At 45.0% G+C, this 23,247-nt stretch overlaps 1 protein-coding gene across 1 annotated transcript; it reads right to left on the bottom strand.

The window, feature by feature from the left end:
- Positions 1 to 14,992: 14,992 nt before the first annotated feature.
- Positions 14,993 to 16,111, bottom strand: LOC310858236 (N-formyl peptide receptor 3-like; the record flags this gene model as incomplete). The annotated part of the gene is made up of 1 exon (XM_083764344.1): positions 14,993 to 16,111. One exon carries the CDS (start codon positions 16,109 to 16,111, stop codon positions 14,993 to 14,995), a length of 1,119 nt encoding a protein of 372 aa, XP_083620470.1.
- Between the last annotated feature and the right edge of the window lie 7,136 nt (positions 16,112 to 23,247).

Genomic DNA, 23,247 nt, shown 5'->3' with positions numbered 1-23,247 from the left:
ATAAGCTGCAAAAAACAGAAGCAGAAGGTACAGTAGAGCATTGCTTTATCTGGGACAACCCAAAACACATTTCCTCTCCACTTTCTGAAGAGACACCACTGTCTGTGTAACATTGCAGAGACGCCACTGTGTAACATTGCAGACACCACTGTCTGTGTAACATTGCAGAGACACCACTGTCTGTGTAACATTGCAGAGACACCACTGTCTGTGTAACATTGCAGAGACACCACTGTCTGTGTAACATTACAGAGACACCACTGTCTGTGTAACATTACAGAGACGCCACTGTCTGTGTAACATTGCAGAGACACCACTGTCTGTGTAACATTACAGAGATGCCACTGTCTGTGTAACATTACAGAGACACCACTGTCTGTGTAACATTGCAGAGACACCACTGTCTGTGTAACATTGCAGAGACACCACTGTCTGTGTAACATTACAGAGACACCACTGTCTGTGTAACATTGCAGAGACACCACTGTCTGTGTAACGTGTGGTTACGTGGTAACCTATGTTCTCTGAGTGAAGAGACTATCTCTCCACCCAACATATTTCATATGTATGGGGAATGTCCCCACCTCACTTGTGACGTGGATACCTCTTTAAGACACACCAGTGCACTGGCACGCACGGGTATATAAGGCCCAGGTGGTGCGTGATTACACTGGTTTACTTGATCGACACCGCTTCTGAGCGACATCGAGGTGGAGAGATAGTCTCTTCACTCAGAGAACATAGGTTACCACGTAACCACACGTTCTCTATCGTATCAGAGACTATCTCTCCACCCAACATATTTCATATGTATGGGGAACTCTGTAAGACACCTCGTGAGGAAGCGAAGCAGTCCCAGAACCCCAAAGACAACACCAGTGGGCTTCGACCCAGCACATACTGAATTTGGAATGATTCATCATGTATGTTCAATGTAATGTATTTACAACCCCTGGAACGGCCGGACAGCCAGACGCCATCCGCCGCCAAATGCTCAGGCGCTAGGCGCCACCCAGAGCCCGGCCCTGCAAGACGCTAAGGCCAGAGACCACAGGGGTGAAGGGCCGCCCAAGCCAGCCCACTAGACGCAAGGCTGGCTTGACTGGTGAAGGTGACAATGACACCCACCGCTGAGTAGCATGCGAGACCAACTCCCCGAAGGGAGCGAATGCTGCATGTTCAGCCGGTATAACCGGGTGAATGTACATTAGACGGAGTAGACTATGTCGCCGCTGTGCAGGTCTGTCAGAGACGCACCTTTCCACAGCGTCCCCAGGTGGAGTGTGCCTGCCCTCCAGGCGGCACTGGTACTCCTACCTGTTTGTGTGCTGGATAACCTCTGTGATCCATGCACTCTCACTTGAAGCACTCAAAGAGCTGGTTCGTTACTCTGTGGGCCTTGTGTGGCCCTGGCATACAAATCTAATGCTCCAATAGGGCAGAGTGAGGACCGACTCCGTCTCTGTATGTCTACTGTCTGTATGACGATGGTAGGACAGAGCTCAATCACCTGATTGAGACGTGCCCTTTTGAAAACATTGGGGAGAAAGGCCGGTTTGGGGCAAGACTATACCATCATCCGGCATAGGCCTGCAGAGCTCATTATGGATTGACAGAGCTCGCAACTCCCCCATTTCTCCTTGCAGATGTGACACCGACAAGACTGCTGTCTTGAGCATGTCACGCTCACTGACTAAAGGTCGTAGAGCCTCCGGAGCTAACCCCAGATGGGCCTGATTGGGTCCCTAACCTGAGCTCCTCTGGGCCTCAGGGCACCCTTCAGGAAATGCTCTTCCTTTCTTTGTAACGAGGTTACTGCAGTCTGCAGGGCCTGCGCTCCCGCTCAAGTCAGCCTGCCGAACACTCGGTCAGCTGACTGTTGAAGCCCTGTTCTCTGAACCGGAATGATCCTTATGTCACATCACGGTTTTACAAGTAAAAAGTGGATGGCCTTCGTTTTTGTGCATAGTTCCCATCGCGTTTATGCTGCGGAGCTAAGCACACACCCAGTGAGAAGGGTGCTGGATGCCACACTGATACCACATAATGGTAGAACCTGATAAATGCTGACAGCATCGATCAAGAGGCTGTCCCACAAAACTCAGATTGGAGGGCATCTCGCCGTAAACCCATGCGGCAGCGAGGCCTTGTGTGGAATGTGCACATGTTCCCGTTGGGGCTGGCCTGCCTGCCCACCTATATGCCTGCTGGATTGTTTCACAAGCCAATGAGTGAAGTCCAGTCTTGGAGACTATCTGCCTAAGACAGTTAGGCCCATTTACCCTGCTCCACCACCCTGCTTATAGGAGGGTGGGAAGGGTGAAAATCAATAGACTGACTGGCTCACACTCTGATCAGGCCGTAGGCAAAATGCAGGGATTGATGGCGACAACACCTAAGCATTGCCATGTAGGAAGCGGCAGCACCCCTCACTGACAGAGACATTCTTGTGGCTGACACTGCAGTGCTAACAGCAAGAATGCTGTCCTGTGAGAAGCCATTGCAGCCCAAGTCTCCACGGGCTTAATTGGCTCATGCCGTAAGGCAGACAATACCACTCCCCGAGGAGGGACTGCTGGCCTATTGTGTGAGGGATGAACGGTATGAGGACCAACTGGGTGACTATTGTGTCGCCCTTGTGTGGGACAGCGCCCGCCATGTTGCCAGATCCCTGGCCTAGCCACACGATTACCTCTGGATGAGGAGGGAGCTCAACCGGTCTCCAACACACAGAATTACACCCAGGTGTTTAAACGGCCATGCCGTAATACAACCTTATGGTGGTTCTGCTCACCCCTGACAGTCTCGTCACATTCTGCTGTGTGAACAGCAGTGTGAATTCGCTGGAACAACGTGGAACGTGTAAACTGACGCTGTCAACGATACGCCCACGTAGTGCATGACTGTGAATGACAGATAATGCACTGGCTGCATGTTCAGAAGAGCCGGAGGCACAAAGTGCACCATGATTGCCCTCAGCCCTAAGGGGCGGAGGCACAACCTGAGGGTGGCCCGACTCACTAGAGCAAGGGACAGAGTCCCTGCTTTGCCCTCTAACACATGCCGAGGAGCGCTGCGGACTGTGAGAGTTGACGCCTGCAAGGCCTCTTGTTGAGGTGCCGGCCTAGGTGCCCAAAGTGCTGCAGGTGCCTGGCCACGTTGTTGTGGCACTGCACCTCTGAGCGAGCACACACCATTCAGTTATCCAATTTAGGATGCAAAGGCCCTCCCGCCAAGGACTATGTCCAATCGGGGGGCTAGACATATGCCGAATGGGAGGACACGGGACTCGAAGGTTCTGTCATCTAAGACAAGCCGGTCAGTGCGTCAGACCCGGGATCTGAGAATAAGCATCCCCGGTCGAGCATGGCAAGCCAGTCGCCTTGGAGGATGGCCTGTAAGACCCTCAGCCCTTCCTTGCCGGGAGTGCTGTAAGCAGCACCCCACCCTCCCGAAGACATAGTGGAACCCACCCAGGGGTCCACCTGAATTGTCTTCCAGGACAACCGCTGTCCCGAGAGACAGCGGGTGGGGTCTGGGGCCTTAACTGTCAGGACTGAGGTATGGGCTTAGCCCGCCGAGCACATTTTAGCCATACCCTGCCGGTTGGCCTGTAACCGGACCCGTAGGTCCCTGGAACTGCCAAACCTGACTGGGGTTGCACAGCCTGAGGGGTGACCGAGGCAGGCTACTCATGGCCTTGCCGGAGCATTCCTGCACCTCCTGTGCACCTCCACAGCCTCCTTAGGATGCTGTAGCAAAGCACTGGCCTTTTGGCCAAACATGGCCGGTGGCTCAATAGGCAGCGTGGGGGAGCTTGTCCTCCTATCGCAGCTTGGCCTGGGGCTGCCACAGACGGCACCTCACCAAAGGGCATCAATAGCATGCCTGCTGCCACTGCCTGGGGAGCCTGAAAGCCAGTCGCTGCAGCTCCTCAATAAGGTCCGGGCCCTAATGGTCACATAAGTGCCACATATAAGCCGGTGCTGAAGCAGTGACAGAATAACCCTGTGTTGACTAGCTGTGCCTAGATAGCCATAGTGCATTCTCGGGATGAGAAGGAGCTTACTTTGTGGTTTCGAACCGGTAACCGGATTATACCATGCAAGTTTACACCTATAGGTGCGTGAACGGCCTTGCCGTGATACACCGTACAGAGTATTCCGCCCGACAGCCGCGGCACACTCGAGTTGCCAACATTGGCGAAACTACATCACGGACGCGTGAGCTGACACGGTCAGCAATACGCCGTATATACAGTAGTGTGCAAATGGCTGTGATTTCAGGGCTTGCTCCTGGCAGACTCAGCACGTCCTATACACTGTATAGTGCGCTACTACACCTGAACGCGGAAAGCTGACTGCCACGGCAGCCATACGCTCATCCTGTCTATGACAGAACCCACGGTTCGGAGGATGAGCTTGCTCCGTGGCGTCCCCCGTCGCACGGGTTCTACCACGCAGTCTACACCGGAGTGCGTGAACGGCTTTAGCCGCAATACACTCAAGTGAGCTCTCTCTCACGAGGCGAGGCAAAAACACGGCACTACAGATGCGGAAGTCGCCCCAGCGACAATACGCCTGTATAGTGCGTTTTAATGCTATAGCCTGGCCGGGCTGTTGTTTTGATTGATTGATTTACTGATTTACTAACAGCTTGCAGAATTACAGTACATTTCGAGTACAACTCAATACAAATACTGTTAACAGAGAGTGGGCGATACCATAAAGCATTACACTTGTTTACAATAGGGCCCACCATCTTCAATTCATCAAAACATTTAGAGACGTACGAATATACACAACTATATTCACTGCGCACTCGCAGGTCCCCTCCAGCCCACAGAATATGCAGCATGGATGCGTGAATTGACGCCATGCCAATAATACACCCATATAGTGCGTTGTATTCCACTGCCTTTAAGGATTACCGGGCCACTGGTCCTGTCTGTGTCACTGCACTCAGATCGACAGACAGGCTACACCACAGGAGCGTAAACTGGCGCCCCGCCAGCAATACCCCTGTATAGTGTGTTATATGGCCGTCGGATTCCTTCATTCCTCCTAGCCTCAACTGGCAAGAGGAAGAAAAACATACAGGAGTCAGGATCTTCATGAGCTGCTATCAGCATGACCAGGGAACCCACAGGTCACCCACTGGTCATGGCCATCCTCTGTGGGCATATGTGCCCCACGCAGCCCCAGAGAAACCCCTGCTGTTTCCATTTAATTCAATACCTATATACACTATTATTTTAATATGTTATATTAAATATATACAAATTTAATTGCTTAAACATGCTCAAAAAACGGGGAGTATAGTAATGTGCTTGAGAAGTGAGGGCACAATTTACCCTATGTGCAATTTACACTGCTGTCTCTCAGTCACATATTGATATTCATGTGTTGTTTTTTTTTTTTTTTCTCGGTAACATGTTTCATGTGGACCCCAAAGACTAGCTGACTGCCATGGCATCAGCTAATGGGGATCTTTCCAAATAGAAAAATAACTAAACAACAGCCAGCTGAGTTCTATAGTCTCTCTCTCTCTCTCTCTGGAGGAGGTTGCACCTGAATTTCCTAGCTGCACTGAGACACAGAGTGTTTGAGTTGGAGACAAACACTCTGCTCCAAACGTTTTGCATTATATAGTGTATATACGTATACCAATTTCCACTGTTTGGTCCACTAGAACAGGGATTTATGAGAGTCTCCCTCGACTTTCCAGGCAACAATTTACCCTACGATATCTCACCGTGCACTGGAGACCAAACTTTGTTTGTTGTGGAATTAGCTCGTCCTGTCTATGACTGACAGGACCCACGGTTCGGAGGATAAGCTTGCTCCGTGGCTTCCCCCGTCCGTACGGGTTCTACCACGCAGTCTACACCAGGGTGTGTGAACGGCTTTAGCCGCAATGCACCCCAGGGAGCTCTGTCTCTCACGAGGCGAAGCAAAAGAACACAGCACCAAAGACGCGGAAGCCGCCCCAGCGACAATACGCCTGTATACTATACACTAGTGTATAGTGTGCTGTGTTAAATGATAAGCCTATAGCGGGGCTGATGTTTCGCTGCGCCAAACGCAGGTCCACTCCAGCCCACGGAATATGCATCACGGATGCGTTAACTGACACCAAGCCAGTGATACAAACGTATAGTGCGATTATTCCACTGCTTTACAGGATTACAGAGCCAATGATCCTATAGCGGGGCTGATGTTTCGCTGCGCCAACCGCAGGTCCACTCCAGCCCACGGAATATGCATCACGGATGCGTTAACTGACACCAAGCCAGTGATACAAACGTATAGTGCGATTATTCCGCTGCTTTACAGGATTACAGAGCCAATGGTCCTGTCTGTGTCCCTGCCCACAGGTCGACAGACAGGCTACACCACAGGACGCGTAAACTAACACTATGTCAGCAATACGCCTGTAACGGTGTTTTGGCTGGTGTTACCCTGTTTTTGTTTGCTATACCTACAAACGAGCTGTGTGACAGCAATCCAGAGAGGAGCGATCCACGCCAGCTCTCTAACCTGCCTCCAGCAGTGGATTAATCCGGCTGCCAGAACTCGTGAGTAGTTGCTTTTCAAAAAGTCTAAAAAATGCAGTTATTGTTGATAACTTGCTCTGCACTTCCGTTGAGGAGACCACGTCTTGGACTGCTCGGTGGAGATCAAAAAAGCAGTGTAATCACGCACCACCTGGGCCTTATATACCCGTGCGTGCCAGTGCACTGGTGTGTCTTAAAGAGGTATCCACGTCACAAGTGAGGTGGGGACATTCCCCATACATATGAAATATGTTGGGTGGAGAGATAGTCTCTGATACGATAGAGAACATTGCAGAGACACCACTGTCTGTGTAACATTACAGAGACACCACTGTCTGTGTAACATTGCAGAGACGCCACTGTGTAACATTGCAGACACCACTGTCTGTGTAACATTGCAGAGACACCACTGTCTGTGTAACATTGCAGAGACACCACTGTCTGTGTAACATTGCAGAGACACCACTGTCTGTGTAACATTACAGAGACACCACTGTCTGTGTAACATTACAGAGACGCCACTGTCTGTGTAACATTGCAGAGACACCACTGTCTGTGTAACATTGCAGAGACACCACTGTCTGTGTAACATTACAGAGACACCACTGTCTGTGTAACATTGCAGAGACACCACTGTCTGTGTAACATTGCAGAGACACCACTGTCTGTGTAACATTACAGAGACACCACTGTCTGTGTAACATTACAGAGACACCACTGTCTGTGTAACATTGAAGAGACACCACTGTCTGTGTAACATTGCAGAGACACCACTGTCTGTGTAACATTGCAGAGACACCACTGTCTGTGTAACATTACAGAGACACCAATGTCTGTGTAACATTGCAGAGACACCACTGTCTGTGTAACATTACAGAGACACCACTGTCTGTGTAACATTACAGAGACACCACTGTCTGTGTAACATTGCAGAGACACCACTGTCTGTGTAACATTGCAGAGACACCACTGTCTGTGTAACATTGCAGAGACACCACTGTCTGTAACATTGCAGAGACACCACTGTCTCTGTAACATTGCAGAGACACCACTGTCTCTGTAACATTGCAGAGACACCACTGTCTGTGTAACATTGCAGAGACACCACTGTCTGTGTAACATTGCAGAGACACCACTGTCTGTGTAACATTGCAGAGACACCACTGTCTGTGTAACATTACAGAGACACCACTGTCTGTGTAACATTACAGAGACACCACTGTCTGTGTAACATTGCAGAGACACCACTGTCTGTGTAACATTGCAATGTCTCCACATGTACAGTAAACTCCATACCCCAACAGTGTTGACTAAGACGGCGAAAAAATGTCCTCGTTCAGTTTTGGCTATTTTTGCCGTTTCTGAGAACGCACACACAGCTGCTCCTTAACCCATTCTGAACGGGAACCCATTTTGGTGTTCGCATCATGTTATGCTTTAGCTGTTGAAAAATAGCAGATCTACAAGCCTCTGAGATGTAGTGGAGTAGAAGCAAAAGTACTGACATTTTGAAATAAGTATACAACTTACAATTTACAGTACTTCATTGAATGTACTGAAGGCGACTGTGGCTCAGGAGGTATAGAGCAGGTCGTCCAATGATCCATGGGTCGGCGGTTCGAATCCCGGCTCCTCCTCCTCCTGTCTACATGTGGAAGTGTCCTTGGGCAAGACACTGAACCCCAGATTGCTCCTGATGTGCTGGTTGGTGCCTTGCATGGCTTCCGCTGCCATCGGTGTATGAATGTGTGTGTGAATGGGTGAATGTAATGCACAATCTCTGTAAAGGTGTGTGAATGGGTGAATGTAATGCACAATCTATGTAAAGGTGTGTTAATGTGTGTGTGAATGGGTGAATGTAATGCACAATCTATGTAAAGGTGTGTTAATGTGTGTGTGAATGGGTGAATGTAATGCACAATCTATGTAAAGGTGTGTGAATGTGTGTGTGAATGGGTGAATGTAATGCACAATCTATGTAAAGGTGTGTGAATGTGTGTGTGAATGGGTGAATGTAATGCACAATCTATGTAAAGGTGTGTGAATGTGTGTGTGAATGGGTGAATGTAATGCACAATCTATGTAAAGGTGTGTGAATGTGTGTGTGTGAATGGGTGAATGTAATGCACAATCTATGTAAAGGTGTGTGAATGTGTGTGTGAATGTGTGTGTGTGAATGGGTGAATGTAATGCACAATCTATGTAAAGGTGTGTGAATGTGTGTGTGAATGTGTGTGTGTGAATGGGTGAATGTAATGCACAATCTATATAAACGCACCATTTACCATTTACTTAGATACTTTTACAGCACTGATAATAATAATAATAATAATAATAATAATAATAATAATAATAATAATAATAATAATAATAATAATAATAATAATAATAATAAAACTATTTGTATAGCACCTTTCATGACACGAAATGCAGCTCAAAGTGCTTTACAGAGCAATGGAGAAAAAAGAAAAGAAAAGCAAGGCATAAACATTAAAAAAACAAGAGCAGTACATCCTCGTGCAGGAATCAGTCACGCAGCGACCGTGCCAAGCACTGTAAACTATGTAAAATGCTCAATTCAAACAAGAGTTTAGCCCAAAAATATACTCAGCAGTAACTCAGGCAGCCAGGGGCAGTTAAACACCTTCACAGGAGGGATCAATAGAGACTCCGCTCCCCGGTGTGACGGAGGAGCCTAGAGCTGTTCTCCAACACGGCACACTTTCTGCTTATCCCATTCTGACCTGAGATCAGACTCATACGAGGTTTCCACTGGACACACACTGGTCTGATTAACCCATTCTGACCTGAGATCAGATTCTAAAAAATGTTAGTCGTTCTTTTTTTTTTCAAAAAATAGCAGACCTACAAGCTCGTAGCGCGCCACTCGGTTGCGCGCTATGAGCTTGTAGGTCTGCTATTTTTCAATAGCTAAAGCATAACATGATGCTAACACCAAAAGGGGTTCCCGGTCAGAATGGGTCAACAGCTTTCTAATCACAACATGATTAGAGCAGGAAGTTAGCCGTCTGACGTTACTAGACGTTTATTAGAGCAGGAAGTTAACCGTCTGACGTTACTAGACGTTTATTAGAGCAGGAAGTTAACCGTCTGACGTTACTAGACGTTTATTAGAGCAGGAAGTTAACCGTCTGACGTTACTAGACGTTTATTAGAGCAGGAAGTTAACCGTCTGACTTTACTAGACGTTTATTAGAGCAGGAAGTTAACCGTCTGACGTTACTAGACGTTTATTAGAGCAGGAAGTTAACCGTCTGACTTTACTAGACGTTTATTAGAGCAGGAAGTTAACCGTCTGACTTTACTAGACGTTTATTAGAGCAGGAAGTTAACCGTCTGACGTTACTAGACGTTTATTAGAGCAGGAAGTTAGCCGTCTGACTTTACTAGACGTTTATTAGAGCAGGAAGTTAGCCGTCTGACGTTACTAGACGTTTATTAGAGCAGGAAGTTAGACGTCTGACGTTACTAGACGTTTATTAGAGCAGGAAGTTAGCCGTCTGACGTTACCACACGTTTATTAGAGCAGGAAGTTAGCCGTCTGATGTTACTAGACGTTTATTAGAGCAGGAAGTTAGCCGTCTGACGTTACTAGACGTTTATTAGAGCAGGAAGTTAACCGTCTGACGTTACTAGACGTTTATTAGAGCAGGAAGTTAACCGTCTGACGTTACTAGACGTTTATTAGAGCAGGAAGTTAACCGTCTGACGTTACTAGACGTTTATTAGAGCAGGAAGTTAGCCGTCTGACGTTACTAGACGTTTATTAGAGCAGGAAGTTAACCGTCTGACGTTACTAGACGTTTATTAGAGCAGGAAGTTAGCCGTCTGACTTTACTAGACGTTTATTAGAGCAGGAAGTTAACCGTCTGACTTTACTAGACGTTTATTAGAGCAGGAAGTTAGCTGTCTGACGTTACTAGACGTTTATTAGAGCAGGAAGTTAGCCGTCTGACGTTACTAGACGTTTATTAGAGCAGGAAGTTAACCGTCTGACTTTACTAGACGTTTATTAGAGCAGGAAGTTAACCGTCTGACTTTACTAGACGTTTATTAGAGCAGGAAGTTAGCTGTCTGACGTTACTAGACGTTTATTAGAGCAGGAAGTTAACCGTCTGACGTTACTAGACGTTTATTAGAGCAGGAAGTTAACCGTCTGACTTTACTAGACGTTTATTAGAGCAGGAAGTTAACCGTCTGACGTTACTAGACGTTTATTAGAGCAGGAAGTTAACCGTCTGACTTTACTAGACGTTTATTAGAGCAGGAAGTTAACCGTCTGACTTTACTAGACGTTTATTAGAGCAGGAAGTTAACCGTCTGACGTTACTAGACGTTTATTAGAGCAGGAAGTTAGCCGTCTGACTTTACTAGACGTTTATTAGAGCAGGAAGTTAGCCGTCTGACGTTACTAGACGTTTATTAGAGCAGGAAGTTAGACGTCTGACGTTACTAGACGTTTATTAGAGCAGGAAGTTAGCCGTCTGACGTTACCACACGTTTATTAGAGCAGGAAGTTAGCCGTCTGATGTTACTAGACGTTTATTAGAGCAGGAAGTTAGCCGTCTGACGTTACTAGACGTTTATTAGAGCAGGAAGTTAACCGTCTGACGTTACTAGACGTTTATTAGAGCAGGAAGTTAACCGTCTGACGTTACTAGACGTTTATTAGAGCAGGAAGTTAACCGTCTGACGTTACTAGACGTTTATTAGAGCAGGAAGTTAACCGTCTGACTTTACTAGACGTTTATTAGAGCAGGAAGTTAGACGTCTGACTTTACTAGACGTTTATTAGAGCAGGAAGTTAGCCGTCTGACGTTACTAGACGTTTATTAGAGCAGGAAGTTAACCGTCTGACGTTACTAGACGTTTATTAGAGCAGGAAGTTAGCCGTCTGACTTTACTAGACGTTTATTAGAGCAGGAAGTTAACCGTCTGACTTTACTAGACGTTTATTAGAGCAGGAAGTTAGCTGTCTGACGTTACTAGACGTTTATTAGAGCAGGAAGTTAGCCGTCTGACGTTACTAGACGTTTATTAGAGCAGGAAGTTAACCGTCTGACTTTACTAGACGTTTATTAGAGCAGGAAGTTAACCGTCTGACTTTACTAGACGTTTATTAGAGCAGGAAGTTAGCTGTCTGACGTTACTAGACGTTTATTAGAGCAGGAAGTTAACCGTCTGACGTTACTAGACGTTTATTAGAGCAGGAAGTTAACCGTCTGACTTTACTAGACGTTTATTAGAGCAGGAAGTTAACCGTCTGACTTTACTAGACGTTTATTAGAGCAGGAAGTTAACCGTCTGACTTTACTAGACGTTTATTAGAGCAGGAAGTTAGCCGTCTGACGTTACTAGACGTTTATTAGAGCAGGAAGTTAACCGTCTGACTTTACTAGACGTTTATTAGAGCAGGAAGTTAGCCGTCTGACTTTACTAGACGTTTATTAGAGCAGGAAGTTAACCGTCTGACGTTACTAGACGTTTATTAGAGCAGGAAGTTAGCCGTCTGACTTTACTAGACGTTTATTAGAGCAGGAAGTTAGCCGTCTGACGTTACTAGACGTTTATTAGAGCAGGAAGTTAGCCGTCTGACGTTACTAGACGTTTATTAGAGCAGGAAGTTAACCGTCTGACTTTACTAGACGTTTATTAGAGCAGGAAGTTAACCGTCTGACGTTACTAGACGTTTATTAGAGCAGGAAGTTAACCGTCTGACTTTACTAGACGTTTATTAGAGCAGGAAGTTAACCGTCTGACTTTACTAGACGTTTATTAGAGCAGGAAGTTAGCTGTCTGACGTTACTAGACGTTTATTAGAGCAGGAAGTTAGCCGTCTGACGTTACTAGACGTTTATTAGAGCAGGAAGTTAACCGTCTGACTTTACTAGACGTTTATTAGAGCAGGAAGTTAGCCGTCTGACTTTACTAGACGTTTATTAGAGCAGGAAGTTAACCGTCTGACGTTACTAGACGTTTATTAGAGCAGGAAGTTAGCCGTCTGACTTTACTAGACGTTTATTAGAGCAGGAAGTTAGCCGTCTGACGTTACTAGACGTTTATTAGAGCAGGAAGTTAACCGTCTGACTTTACTAGACGTTTATTAGAGCAGGAAGTTAACCGTCTGACTTTACTAGACGTTTATTAGAGCAGGAAGTTAACCGTCTGACTTTACTAGACGTTTATTAGAGCAGGAAGTTAGCCGTCTGACTTTACTAGACGTTTATTAGAGCAGGAAGTTAACCGTCTGACTTTACTAGACGTTTATTAGAGCAGGAAGTTAGCCGTCTGACTTTACTAGACGTTTATTAGAGCAGGAAGTTAACCGTCTGACTTTACTAGACGTTTATTAGAGCAGGAAGTTAACCGTCTGACTTTACTAGACGTTTATTAGAGCAGGAAGTTAGCCGTCTGACTTTACTAGACGTTTATTAGAGCAGGAAGTTAGCCGTCTGACTTTACTAGACGTTTATTAGAGCAGGAAGTTAACCGTCTGACGTTACTAGACGTTTATTAGAGCAGGAAGTTAGACGTCTGACTTTACTAGACGTTTATTAGAGCAGGAAGTTAGCCGTCTGACTTTACTAGACGTTTATTAGAGCAGGAAGTTAACCGTCTGACGTTACTAGACGTTTATTAGAGCAGGAAGTTAGCCGTCTGACTTTACTAGACGTTTATTAGAGCAGGAAGTTAGCCGTCTGACGTTACTAGACGTTTATTAGAGCAGGAAGTTAACCGTCTGACGTTACTAGACGTTTATTAGAGCAGGAAGTTAGCCGTCTGACTTTACTAGACGTTTATTAGAGCAGGAAGTTAACCGTCTGACGTTACTAGACGTTTATTAGAGCAGGAAGTTAGCCGTCTGACTTTACTAGACGTTTATTAGAGCAGGAAGTTAGCCGTCTGACTTTACTAGACGTTTATTAGAGCAGGAAGTTAACCGTCTGACTTTACTAGACGTTTATTAGAGCAGGAAGTTAGCCGTCTGACGTTACTAGACGTTTATTAGAGCAGGAAGTTAGCCGTCTGACTTTACTAGACGTTTATTAGAGCAGGAAGTTAGCCGTCTGACTTTACTAGACGTTTATTAGAGCAGGAAGTTAGCCGTCTGACTTTACTAGACGTTTATTAGAGCAGGAAGTTAGCCGTCTGACGTTACTAGACGTTTATTAGAGCAGGAAGTTAGCCGTCTGACTTTACTAGACGTTTATTAGAGCAGGAAGTTAGACGTCTGACTTTACTAGACGTTTATTAGAGCAGGAAGTTAGACGTCTGACTTTACTAGACGTTTATTAGAGCAGGAAGTTAGCCGTCTGACGTTACTAGACGTTTATTTGTGTGAGGATATAATCTCTCAAGACACATGTTCAATGCATTAAAGGTATCTTCAGTGATTTCACTCAATTCAAATAACATTGTTTTTTTTAATAATCCTCCATACTATAGAGCGTGCTGACCATATAAGGAGTTCCTCCTAGCTGTCCCCAGTTAACCCCTTGGGGTCAAAACAAATATATATATTTTTTTAATATATTTTTTATCCCACGATTTTGTAACCCATTTTTTCACCCCTGTATCAATGATCTAATGTGATCCTGGGCTCTACACACCCTCCACCAACCTAGTCCCCATATATGGGGGACAAGGGGAGAGCAACGGACTTGAACTCATGCTTCCTTCATGCCTGAGTGTCCAAGTTGCTCCTTTACACCTGACAGGGGGGAGTTTCCCTGGTTGGACGTAGCGCGTGGAAGGAACACGTTATTCCAACCAGTCCATCAGGCGCCCCGGCTGGCCAGGGGGAGGCCAAAACAAAAAACAAAACAAATCTTAGGTTTCGTTTTTGGCCCATAGCCTTCATCCAATCAGGATAGAGAGGGGCCTTCCTCCAGTCATCATCGAGCGGGGGCGGGCCTTGGTGCAGGCTGTTGGCCAGTTGTGCCCCCCCCCCCCCCACACTGTAGAGGGTATGTGCATGCATGAAGTGAATGGGAAATCGAGTGTCAAAGTGAGTTTAAACATTGTTTAACGTTAATGCAACCAGACAGGACCTTTCTGTTTAGATGTATGGGCTAGCGGCCGGAAATGTTTGAATTGGAATCCTGAAAAGTAACCTTTTTATTGAATTTCAAATGCATTTAGTTATGTTAACTTTATGAACTGTTAACATAACTACATTGGACACAAAAAGACAAAAAGGCATTTTATACTAGTTTAAGTACTATAGTCATTTAATAGTAGTCGTGAAGTAATTAAAGCGGGTTTGGAATTGTGAACAGCTGAAATTAATACTATTTCAGTATTCTGATATTAACTTGAGGGCCACATTAAGTCAAGGTGGGGGCCGCATGTGTGCCCCCGGGGCCACCAGTTGCCCACCCCTGATCTAGCATCAGTATTATAATGACTCAAGTATTAAATAAGTTGCTCCTCAGCACCCCCCCCCCCCACCGCCGTGTTGGTCTGATGCAGCTCTTCAGCGAAAGCGCTCTCTATAACTTTTAGGACCGACGCCGGGCGGACAACCGTATTCTTGAAATCCCGACCCACGAACATGTATAACAGCGGGTTCAGGTAGCTCTTGATGAACGCCAGGCAGAGGACTAGGATGACCACGTGTTCCAGCGTTTCCATCCTAGTGTCGCCCTCCGCCATCGCCATGCGACTCAGCTGCAGGATGTGATAGGGCGCCCAGCACAGGAAGCACGTGGTGTTAACGGCCGCCAGGATTTTGAAGGGGCGACTTGATTGGTTGTCGGTCTTCGAGCGGTAGTTGACGACGGCGTAGCAGGATGCGATGACGGCGAAGGGGACCACAAATCCCGCGAGGAAGCGAGTGATGATCACGGTCCCGAGGCGGAACTCCACCGACTCCCTCACTGCGGGTTCATCGGCGAGTGCAAAGTTGGGGCGGCACATGGTGATTACGCCGCGCGTATCACCACGGGTGTCATAAAAGATGAAGTAAGGAGAACTGAGAGCACAGGCCAGTACCCAGACACCCAGGCTCACACAGGACGCCGTTCTGACGCTGCGGCGGCGGTGGTTCCGCGCCCACGTCAACGGCCACACCACGCACGCACATCTGTCGACGCTGATGAGCGTCAGATGGTAGACGCTGGCGTACATGGTCAGGAAGAAAACGGCGCTGTTCCATTTGCACGTGAAGCTGCCGAAGGGCCAGTGTCCGTCCAGAGCTCTCACCGCCATCCTCAGGGGCAGGAGTGCCGCCACCAGGAAGTCGGCCACGGCGAGGTTGAGGTACCAAACGGCATTGAGGTTTTTGGTCATTTTGAAGCCGGTCACCCAGACGACGAGTCCGTTCCCCAGCAAGCCGAGCACAAACACCAGGCTGTAGACGACCAGGGACAACATCTTGACCGATTTCTTGAGTTTGGCGTGTTGTTCGTGTCTATAATCGTGATAAACTCCTCCAAAGTAGTCGGAATAATCTCCTCCAAAGTAGTCATAATCTAGTTCATTGTTGTAATTAATGTTGTCAGGTAGAGCGGAATCAGAAATATCCAGTAGCATGGTTGTTTCATTGGTTGTGGTGGTCATTTCAATTGTCCTAAAAAGAGAAAAAGGTACATGCTTTGTTATATCACACCATTTCTTAACTGTCTTCATTTCTACCTGCATGTACAGTATCATTATCCTCTCTGTAATTTGACTTTACAGCCATTTATACATTTGGCTAGTGATGCACCGAATATTCGGCCGCAGAAAATATTCGGCAGAAAATGGCTAAAAATGCATTTTCGGCCTATTCGAATATAGGCAGAAAATATATCGCAGAATAGTGTATGCAATTAATGCATTCGAAAGAGCTGAATAAATGTTTTATGGACCCATAATAGTGATTATTATTTAAGTAATGTTTTGCCATAACCATTTATTTTGGCATACATCAGGTAGCTTTAAGGTATACAGCAATGGTAGGAAAATATATATATAATATTAATCATATTCGGATATTCGGTATTCCGTTTTCCGTTAACTGTTTCCTATATTCGGTATTTGGTTTCGGCCAAGAATTTCCCTTTCGGTGCATCCCTAATAATGGCCTAAATACTAGTTTTGTAACTAATATATTTATTTTGCACTCTATAGACTGACACCACACCGCGTATTCAGGGCGGAGTCACCACCCCCAGGGAAGTTGTGATTTGGTCTCGTTCACTGCAATGCAATTTGTGGCATTTCCAAAACAATATTGCGCAGAGTAGCGATTATCAAACGTATTTGCAATGCCATACGTTGAAAGATCTGTTGCCCGTGGACAGACAAGGCACGCTACCTCTGCAAGTTAGATATTATCGGCATAGATGTTTGTCCGTATGTGATTAAGGATTGGAAAAAGTCACATTGGCAGCCATAGAAACTTCTGCCCAGGGTAAAAAAAACGGATGTGACGTTTTTGGGCGTCCCTGTCTTGCCTCGTGTCAGTGTATAGAGTGCATCATCAACAGGAAGTTGATGATGAAACTGACTCTTTGTCAAACTTCTCTTTTCTTCTCTTCTCTTCACTTGTCTTTTTTTCTTTTTAATCTTAAGGATGTGCAGTTGAATTCAGACCGTCTGCTGCTAAACATCATCATGCTGGGACCCTTTAGTTTGTATATGGAGACTTTCACATTATTATTTCATACTGTATGTGGCTATATCATATTATTTAACAGGTTGGTTAGTATAGTTCCAGACTTCATATTATGTAATGGGCACATTGCACACTGCAGGGCAGAATAACACTCTTATCTCTGGAATTCATGTCCTGCTTCCTCATTCTATGTCATGACTGTTTTGAGCTGTGCTAATTTAGATATAATTTTATTATTCTATTGGAATCCTCAATCCTGAATATATATATATATATATTTTGTTATACTTATGTTAACTTTATGAACTTAAATACAAATGCATTGGACATAAACAAAACAATATATTTTTAATAGGCCTACTAGTCATCAATCCATTCTGGGCGGGAACCCCTTTTGGTATTTTAACCCATTCTGACCTGAGATCAGATTCATACGAGGTTTCCGCCGGACACACACTGGTCTGATGAACCCATTCTGACCTGAGATCAGATTCTAAAAAATGTCAGTCGCTCTTCGATTTAAAAAAAATAGCAGAACTACAAGCTCGTATCGCGCCACTCGGTGGCGCGATACGAGCTTGTAGATCTGCTATTTTTAAATAGCTAAAGCATAACATGATGCTGACACCAAAATGGGTGCCCGATCAGAATGGGTTAAGCATTATGTCATACTTTAGCCATTGAAAAAATAGCAGATCTACAAGTGCCGTGCAACGAGCTTGTAGGTCTCCTATTTTTGAAAAATCGTGAAAATGTGACGCAAATATTTGAATATATATTCTTTCAGAGCGAATGTTTTTAACTTTAACTTCTGGAGGGGTCCCTGGAACAGCATATTTTCAGATGGGGGTCGGCGGTCAATTCATTCCTGGGGTCCTTGACATGAAATATTGAGCACCACTGATACAGAAGATGTATAGCATTCAGAGATTGTATAGAATATTAGCTTATACTTACTAAACACCGCTGATGAAACATTTCACACATTGACATTAACCAACTCTTATTAAAAGGTCACGTTTAGTGAGACTGTTTAGATCAGGGGTGCCCAAAAGGTAGATCACAAAGGCTGTGCAGGTAGATCACATGATATGCCCTATAATCTATCACTTGCACTGACATCAAAAGGGCCTGTCAGCTCAAACCCAAAATGCAATACATTGTTTTCAAGAGTGTTGCACACAAACATCGGTAGCATTACAAGAAAACCTACCAATTCCATTTCCTCCCTCTTCCCGTTCGTGTGTCTTATTATGTAACTTTAAAAACTATTTACAGCAAAGGGATTATAAGTATTTTGGTCAGTAGATCTTGTTGAACTGGTCATTTTGAAAGTAGCTCTCAAGTCAAAAAAGTGTGGCCACCCCTGGTTTAGATAAAGAGAGAACGAAAGGAAAGAAAAAATATACCTGTGTTAAAGAAACTCCAACCAGGCTGTCTTGTTCAAACTGTCAGTGAGGAACTCACATCACTGTGGGAGGAGCCCAGAGGCGGCCTTAGGAATCTGGAGGCTCATTTCAAGATGAAATATGAGGCCCCCATATGTACCTATGACATAATTATTCTGTTGATACAGGCGTATTGATACAAATAGTCACACAGCCATTACCCTCGACAATTACACATCAACAACACCTCCCCTCATCCTGTCGTCCCGTCACAGTAAAGTGTCTCCCCTTTACCTCCCAATGCCACACATTTTACCCTGCAGGTTATTAACAGGAAATAGGTGTAACTTTAACATTGTGGGAGAGAGCAAGGCAGCGAGTGAGAGAGAGAGGGCCAAGAGTGGTGGGGGTTGACTGACGCCTGACGGTCAGCCAGAGCTTGGAGCCCACCTGAGGGTGGAGGCCCCCCTGAGGGTGGAGGCCCCCCTGAGGGTGGAGGCCCCCCTGAGGGTGGAGGCCCGTTTCAATTGAAACTGGTGAAACATAGCAAGGTCTCCTATGGACGTGTCCTATCGTTGACGTCAGGCAGAAACACGCTAGGTTTTTCCATAATTTGTCACATGCTACAGTACAGTGTCACAGACAGTTATGTGTTTAAAGTGAAAATTCAAGAGGCTATGTGTGTGTTTGGCTTTTATAAATATTGAACCAATTAGCCCGTGAATAAATAATGACTATATAGATCAAATTTGAATCAGTATTTTGTTTCTTCTTTCTATTTCCTGACTCTTGTTATCTTAATATTGACACCCTATATTTGGATAATTATGGGCATAGTTTTTCAGAAACGCTGTGAAAACTGTCAAATCTATTACTGGAAGTGGCATATACTGACTACATTACATAATGTGTACTTCTACTAATCTATTACTGGAAGTGGCATATACTGACTACATTACATAATGTGTACTTCTACTAATCTATTACTGGAAGTGGCATATACTGACTACATTACACAATGTGTACTTCCGTTTTCATGTGGTCTTGTTGCCGACTGGTGGCTTTGGGGAAATGGTTGCATGTATTGCAGTTACAAATCGTTGGTGTGGACTATAGCCTTTACACAAAGCCAAGGTTTCCACTCTAATACTTTACACATAATTTAGAAGGAATTCAATCACACTAAACAAACTTTAGTGTTTGTGTAATGCTGCACTTTTACTTTAGGTTTAAGTTTAGGTTTATTTATTTAGCATGTAGTACAAAAAATAGACAATAACATATTGTCTAGAAGCCAGCTGGCTTATTTGGAATCCTTTCCTGTAGGAAGAGGTCATTGGTTTAAACAGATTAAAAGTTCATAAAAAACAGTACATAAGTCTACAAGTTGGCAAAGGGGGGGCAGCTGTGCAGTAAAGAAATAAAAACACAGACTGCACAACTAAAGGAAATAAACAATACAACAACAAACACACAAAAGAAAATATAACGCATCAAAGTAAAACATGTAATCTACAGAGAGGAAGAAATAAGATATTTCTTTAGATGTTTTTTTAATATTGGCAAGGATAATGAGGATTTAAGTGAAGCATCTAGGGAGTTCCATAGATGAGGGCCTCTAAATTTGATGAAAGATTGATGTTTGGAAGTTTACCATTTCATACATGAATATCACCTTTGCAGCAGACCTGTGCTTTTATCGTAACAGTTACCCTAACCTCCCACGGGGCAGCACACCTAAACCAATGACTAGTCTAAACTAAGTATGCACCCCAGGCACCTTGCATGTAAACAGGAAATACGTTTTCACATTATACGTTTGCTGTACCATGAGACCCGTTTCTGAAATCTTCAGAAATAGCCCATAAGTCATTGCGTTTGTGTGTGCATAAGTTCCTCTTTCTCTTGCTGTGTTGCCAGTTTTGCACGAGAAACAAGTGGCCGCAGTTCTATGAGAACAAGCACAAATGAAAATAGCTGATCTACAAGCTCACAGCGACACATTTTGAGGTTGTACATTTAATGAAAAGGCACAAGATCATTTCAGATGGATGTCTGTGGACAATTACATATTAATCTGATCAGATGGATGTCTGTGGACAATTGCATATTCATCTGGAAGAAATGTGGGAAACCAATGGTTTAAACAACTATCAATAATTTATTTGCAAGTGACTTTACAGAAAAAAACAAGTCAAAGGTTGCTTATAATAAGCAGACATGGCAACACGGCCTGAAGGAAGCAAAGCAAACACACAAGGAGCCCCAGTACCTTGGCTGTCATGTGACACACATCATGTGACTTCTTTCAGGAAGTGCTCTAGTTTCCATTGCAAACAATTCATGCCATATATGAGCACAGCAATTAAGGCGATCCTGTTTCTGTAACATATGCTCAAATGTTCTCCCAGTGGTAGCATCGTTGGTATGTACTAGCATCTTTTCGCCTGGGATATGATTGCAGTTCATTATTTATTTGTATGGAAGAGTTTTGTGTGAAGTTTGATATAAGAGGCCTGTTACCCGTCTAATTCTATTCACCTGTCTAAACGCACCTGTCCATCTCTGGTTGAATGACCTGCTGTAAAGTTGTTCACCCTGAGCCTACCTGGTTCATTTACCTGCTGTAAAGTTGTTCACCCTGAGACTATTCCTGGTTCATTTACCTGCTGTAAAGTTGTTCACCCTGAGCCTACCTTGGTTCATTTACCTGCTGTAAAGGTGTTCACCCTGAGCCTACCTTGGTTCATTTACCTGCTGTAAAGTTGTTCACCCTGAGACTATACCTGGTTCATTTACCTGCTGTAAAGTTGTTCACCCTGAGCCTAAACCTGGTTCATTTACCTGTCTATCTCTGGTTGAATGACCTGCTGTAAAGTTGTTCACCCTGAGCCTACCTTGGTTCATTTACCTGCTGTAAAGTTGTTCACCCTGAGACTATACCTGGTTCATTTACCTGCTGTAAAGTTGTTCACCCTGAGCCTATGCCTGGTTCATTTACCTGCTGTAAAGTTGTTCACCCTGAGCCTATGCCTGGTTCATTTACCTGCTGTAAAGTTGTTCACCCTGAGCCTAAACCTGGTTCATTTACCTGCTGTAAAGTTGTTCACCCTGAGCCTATGCCTGGTTCATTTACCTGCTGTAAAGTTGTTCACCCTGAGCCTATGCCTGGTTCATTTACCTGCTGTAAAGATGTTCACCCTGAGACTATACCTGGTTCATTTATCTGCTGTAAAGGTGTTCACCCTGAGCCTAAACCTGGTTCATTTACCTGCTGTAAAGTTGTTCACCCTGAGCCTATGCCTGGTTCATTTACCTGTCCATCTCTGGTTGAATGACCTGCTGTAAAGGTGTTCACCCTGAGCCTAAACCTGGTTCATTTACCTGTCCATCTCTGGTTGAATGACCTGCTGTAAAGGTGTTCACCCTGAGACTATGCCTGGTTCATTTCAAGTTGATTCACTTTATCATGATGCTAACACCAAAATGGGTTCCCGTTCAGAATGGGTTAACATTCCTGTCAATCAAAGTGATTTCCAATCAATGTAACCGTGGGCAACACATATTGATTATTGCTCCACTGACTTGACCTTAATTGATTTCCGTTCGGTCGTCACAGACGAGAAGTATAAGGACTCCTCTGGGATTCAGATTCATTTTATTGGTATGCATTTGCTTTAAAGCTATTATTATTATTATTATCTGTAGGGGAATCATCACTGGCATCTAATTTATCTTTCTACTAATCATGTCTACTGTCAGACAGACAGACACCATCTGTAACAGACAGACAGACAGACACCATCTGTAACAGACAGACAGACAGACAGACTAAGACCTCACTTAGTGGACACTTTGTTGCCCTGCACACACACACACACACACACACACACACACACACACACACACACACACACACACACACACACACACACACACACACACACACACACACACACACACACACACTAAAACCTGGGAGCTGACCTGTACAACCACATAATCTTTTACTAGTTGGCCACTATAAGCAGCTCCAGTTGGGGGTTCAGTGCCTTATTGCTCAAGGGCACTTCAGCGGTGTCGGGTGAGTGATGACCAATCACTTCCCGGGCCCAGATCTTTTTTCCTGCCCGTCCGGGGAATCGAACCGGCAACAAGGGGGCGCTCCTCTAAACCCTTAGGCCACCGCTGCCCCCCCACTCCCCCCCATCAGAGGTACGTCAGGTTTGGATGGTTACGATAAAGCCGACCAATAGCAGCCTGGATGATATACTGTACTGTCTGTACTGACGACCGTGGTGAGCGATGGCGCCACAGATCACAGCGCCTTGTCATCCAAACGCCTCCAATCAAGACCCAGCCTGTGAGCTCACTCAATGTGCCTGCGTGTGTGTGTGCGTGTGTGTGTGTGCGTGCGTGTGTGCGTGCGTGCGTGTAGAAATAGTAGCCTGTAGAAATACTCTGTTACTAAGTAAAAGTCCGTAATTCAAAATGCACCCGAGTAAAAGTATACAAAAGTATTTGGTATCAGAAGAATGTACTTAAAGTACCACAAGTAGAAAGTATACTCATTGCGGTATGCGGAAGGTCCCATTTCAAGTTTAAAAAAGTAAAAACAATGTTTAAATGAGGGTTGAAGTGGTTGTGTTGGAATAATAATCAAAAACTACAAAACAACTTAA

This window comes from Protomyctophum parallelum (assembly GCF_964188405.1).
Source record: "Protomyctophum parallelum genome assembly, chromosome: 5".
NCBI classification, from domain to species: Eukaryota; Metazoa; Chordata; class Actinopteri; order Myctophiformes; family Myctophidae; genus Protomyctophum; species Protomyctophum parallelum.
This window is presented reverse-complemented; position numbering and strand designations above follow the sequence as displayed.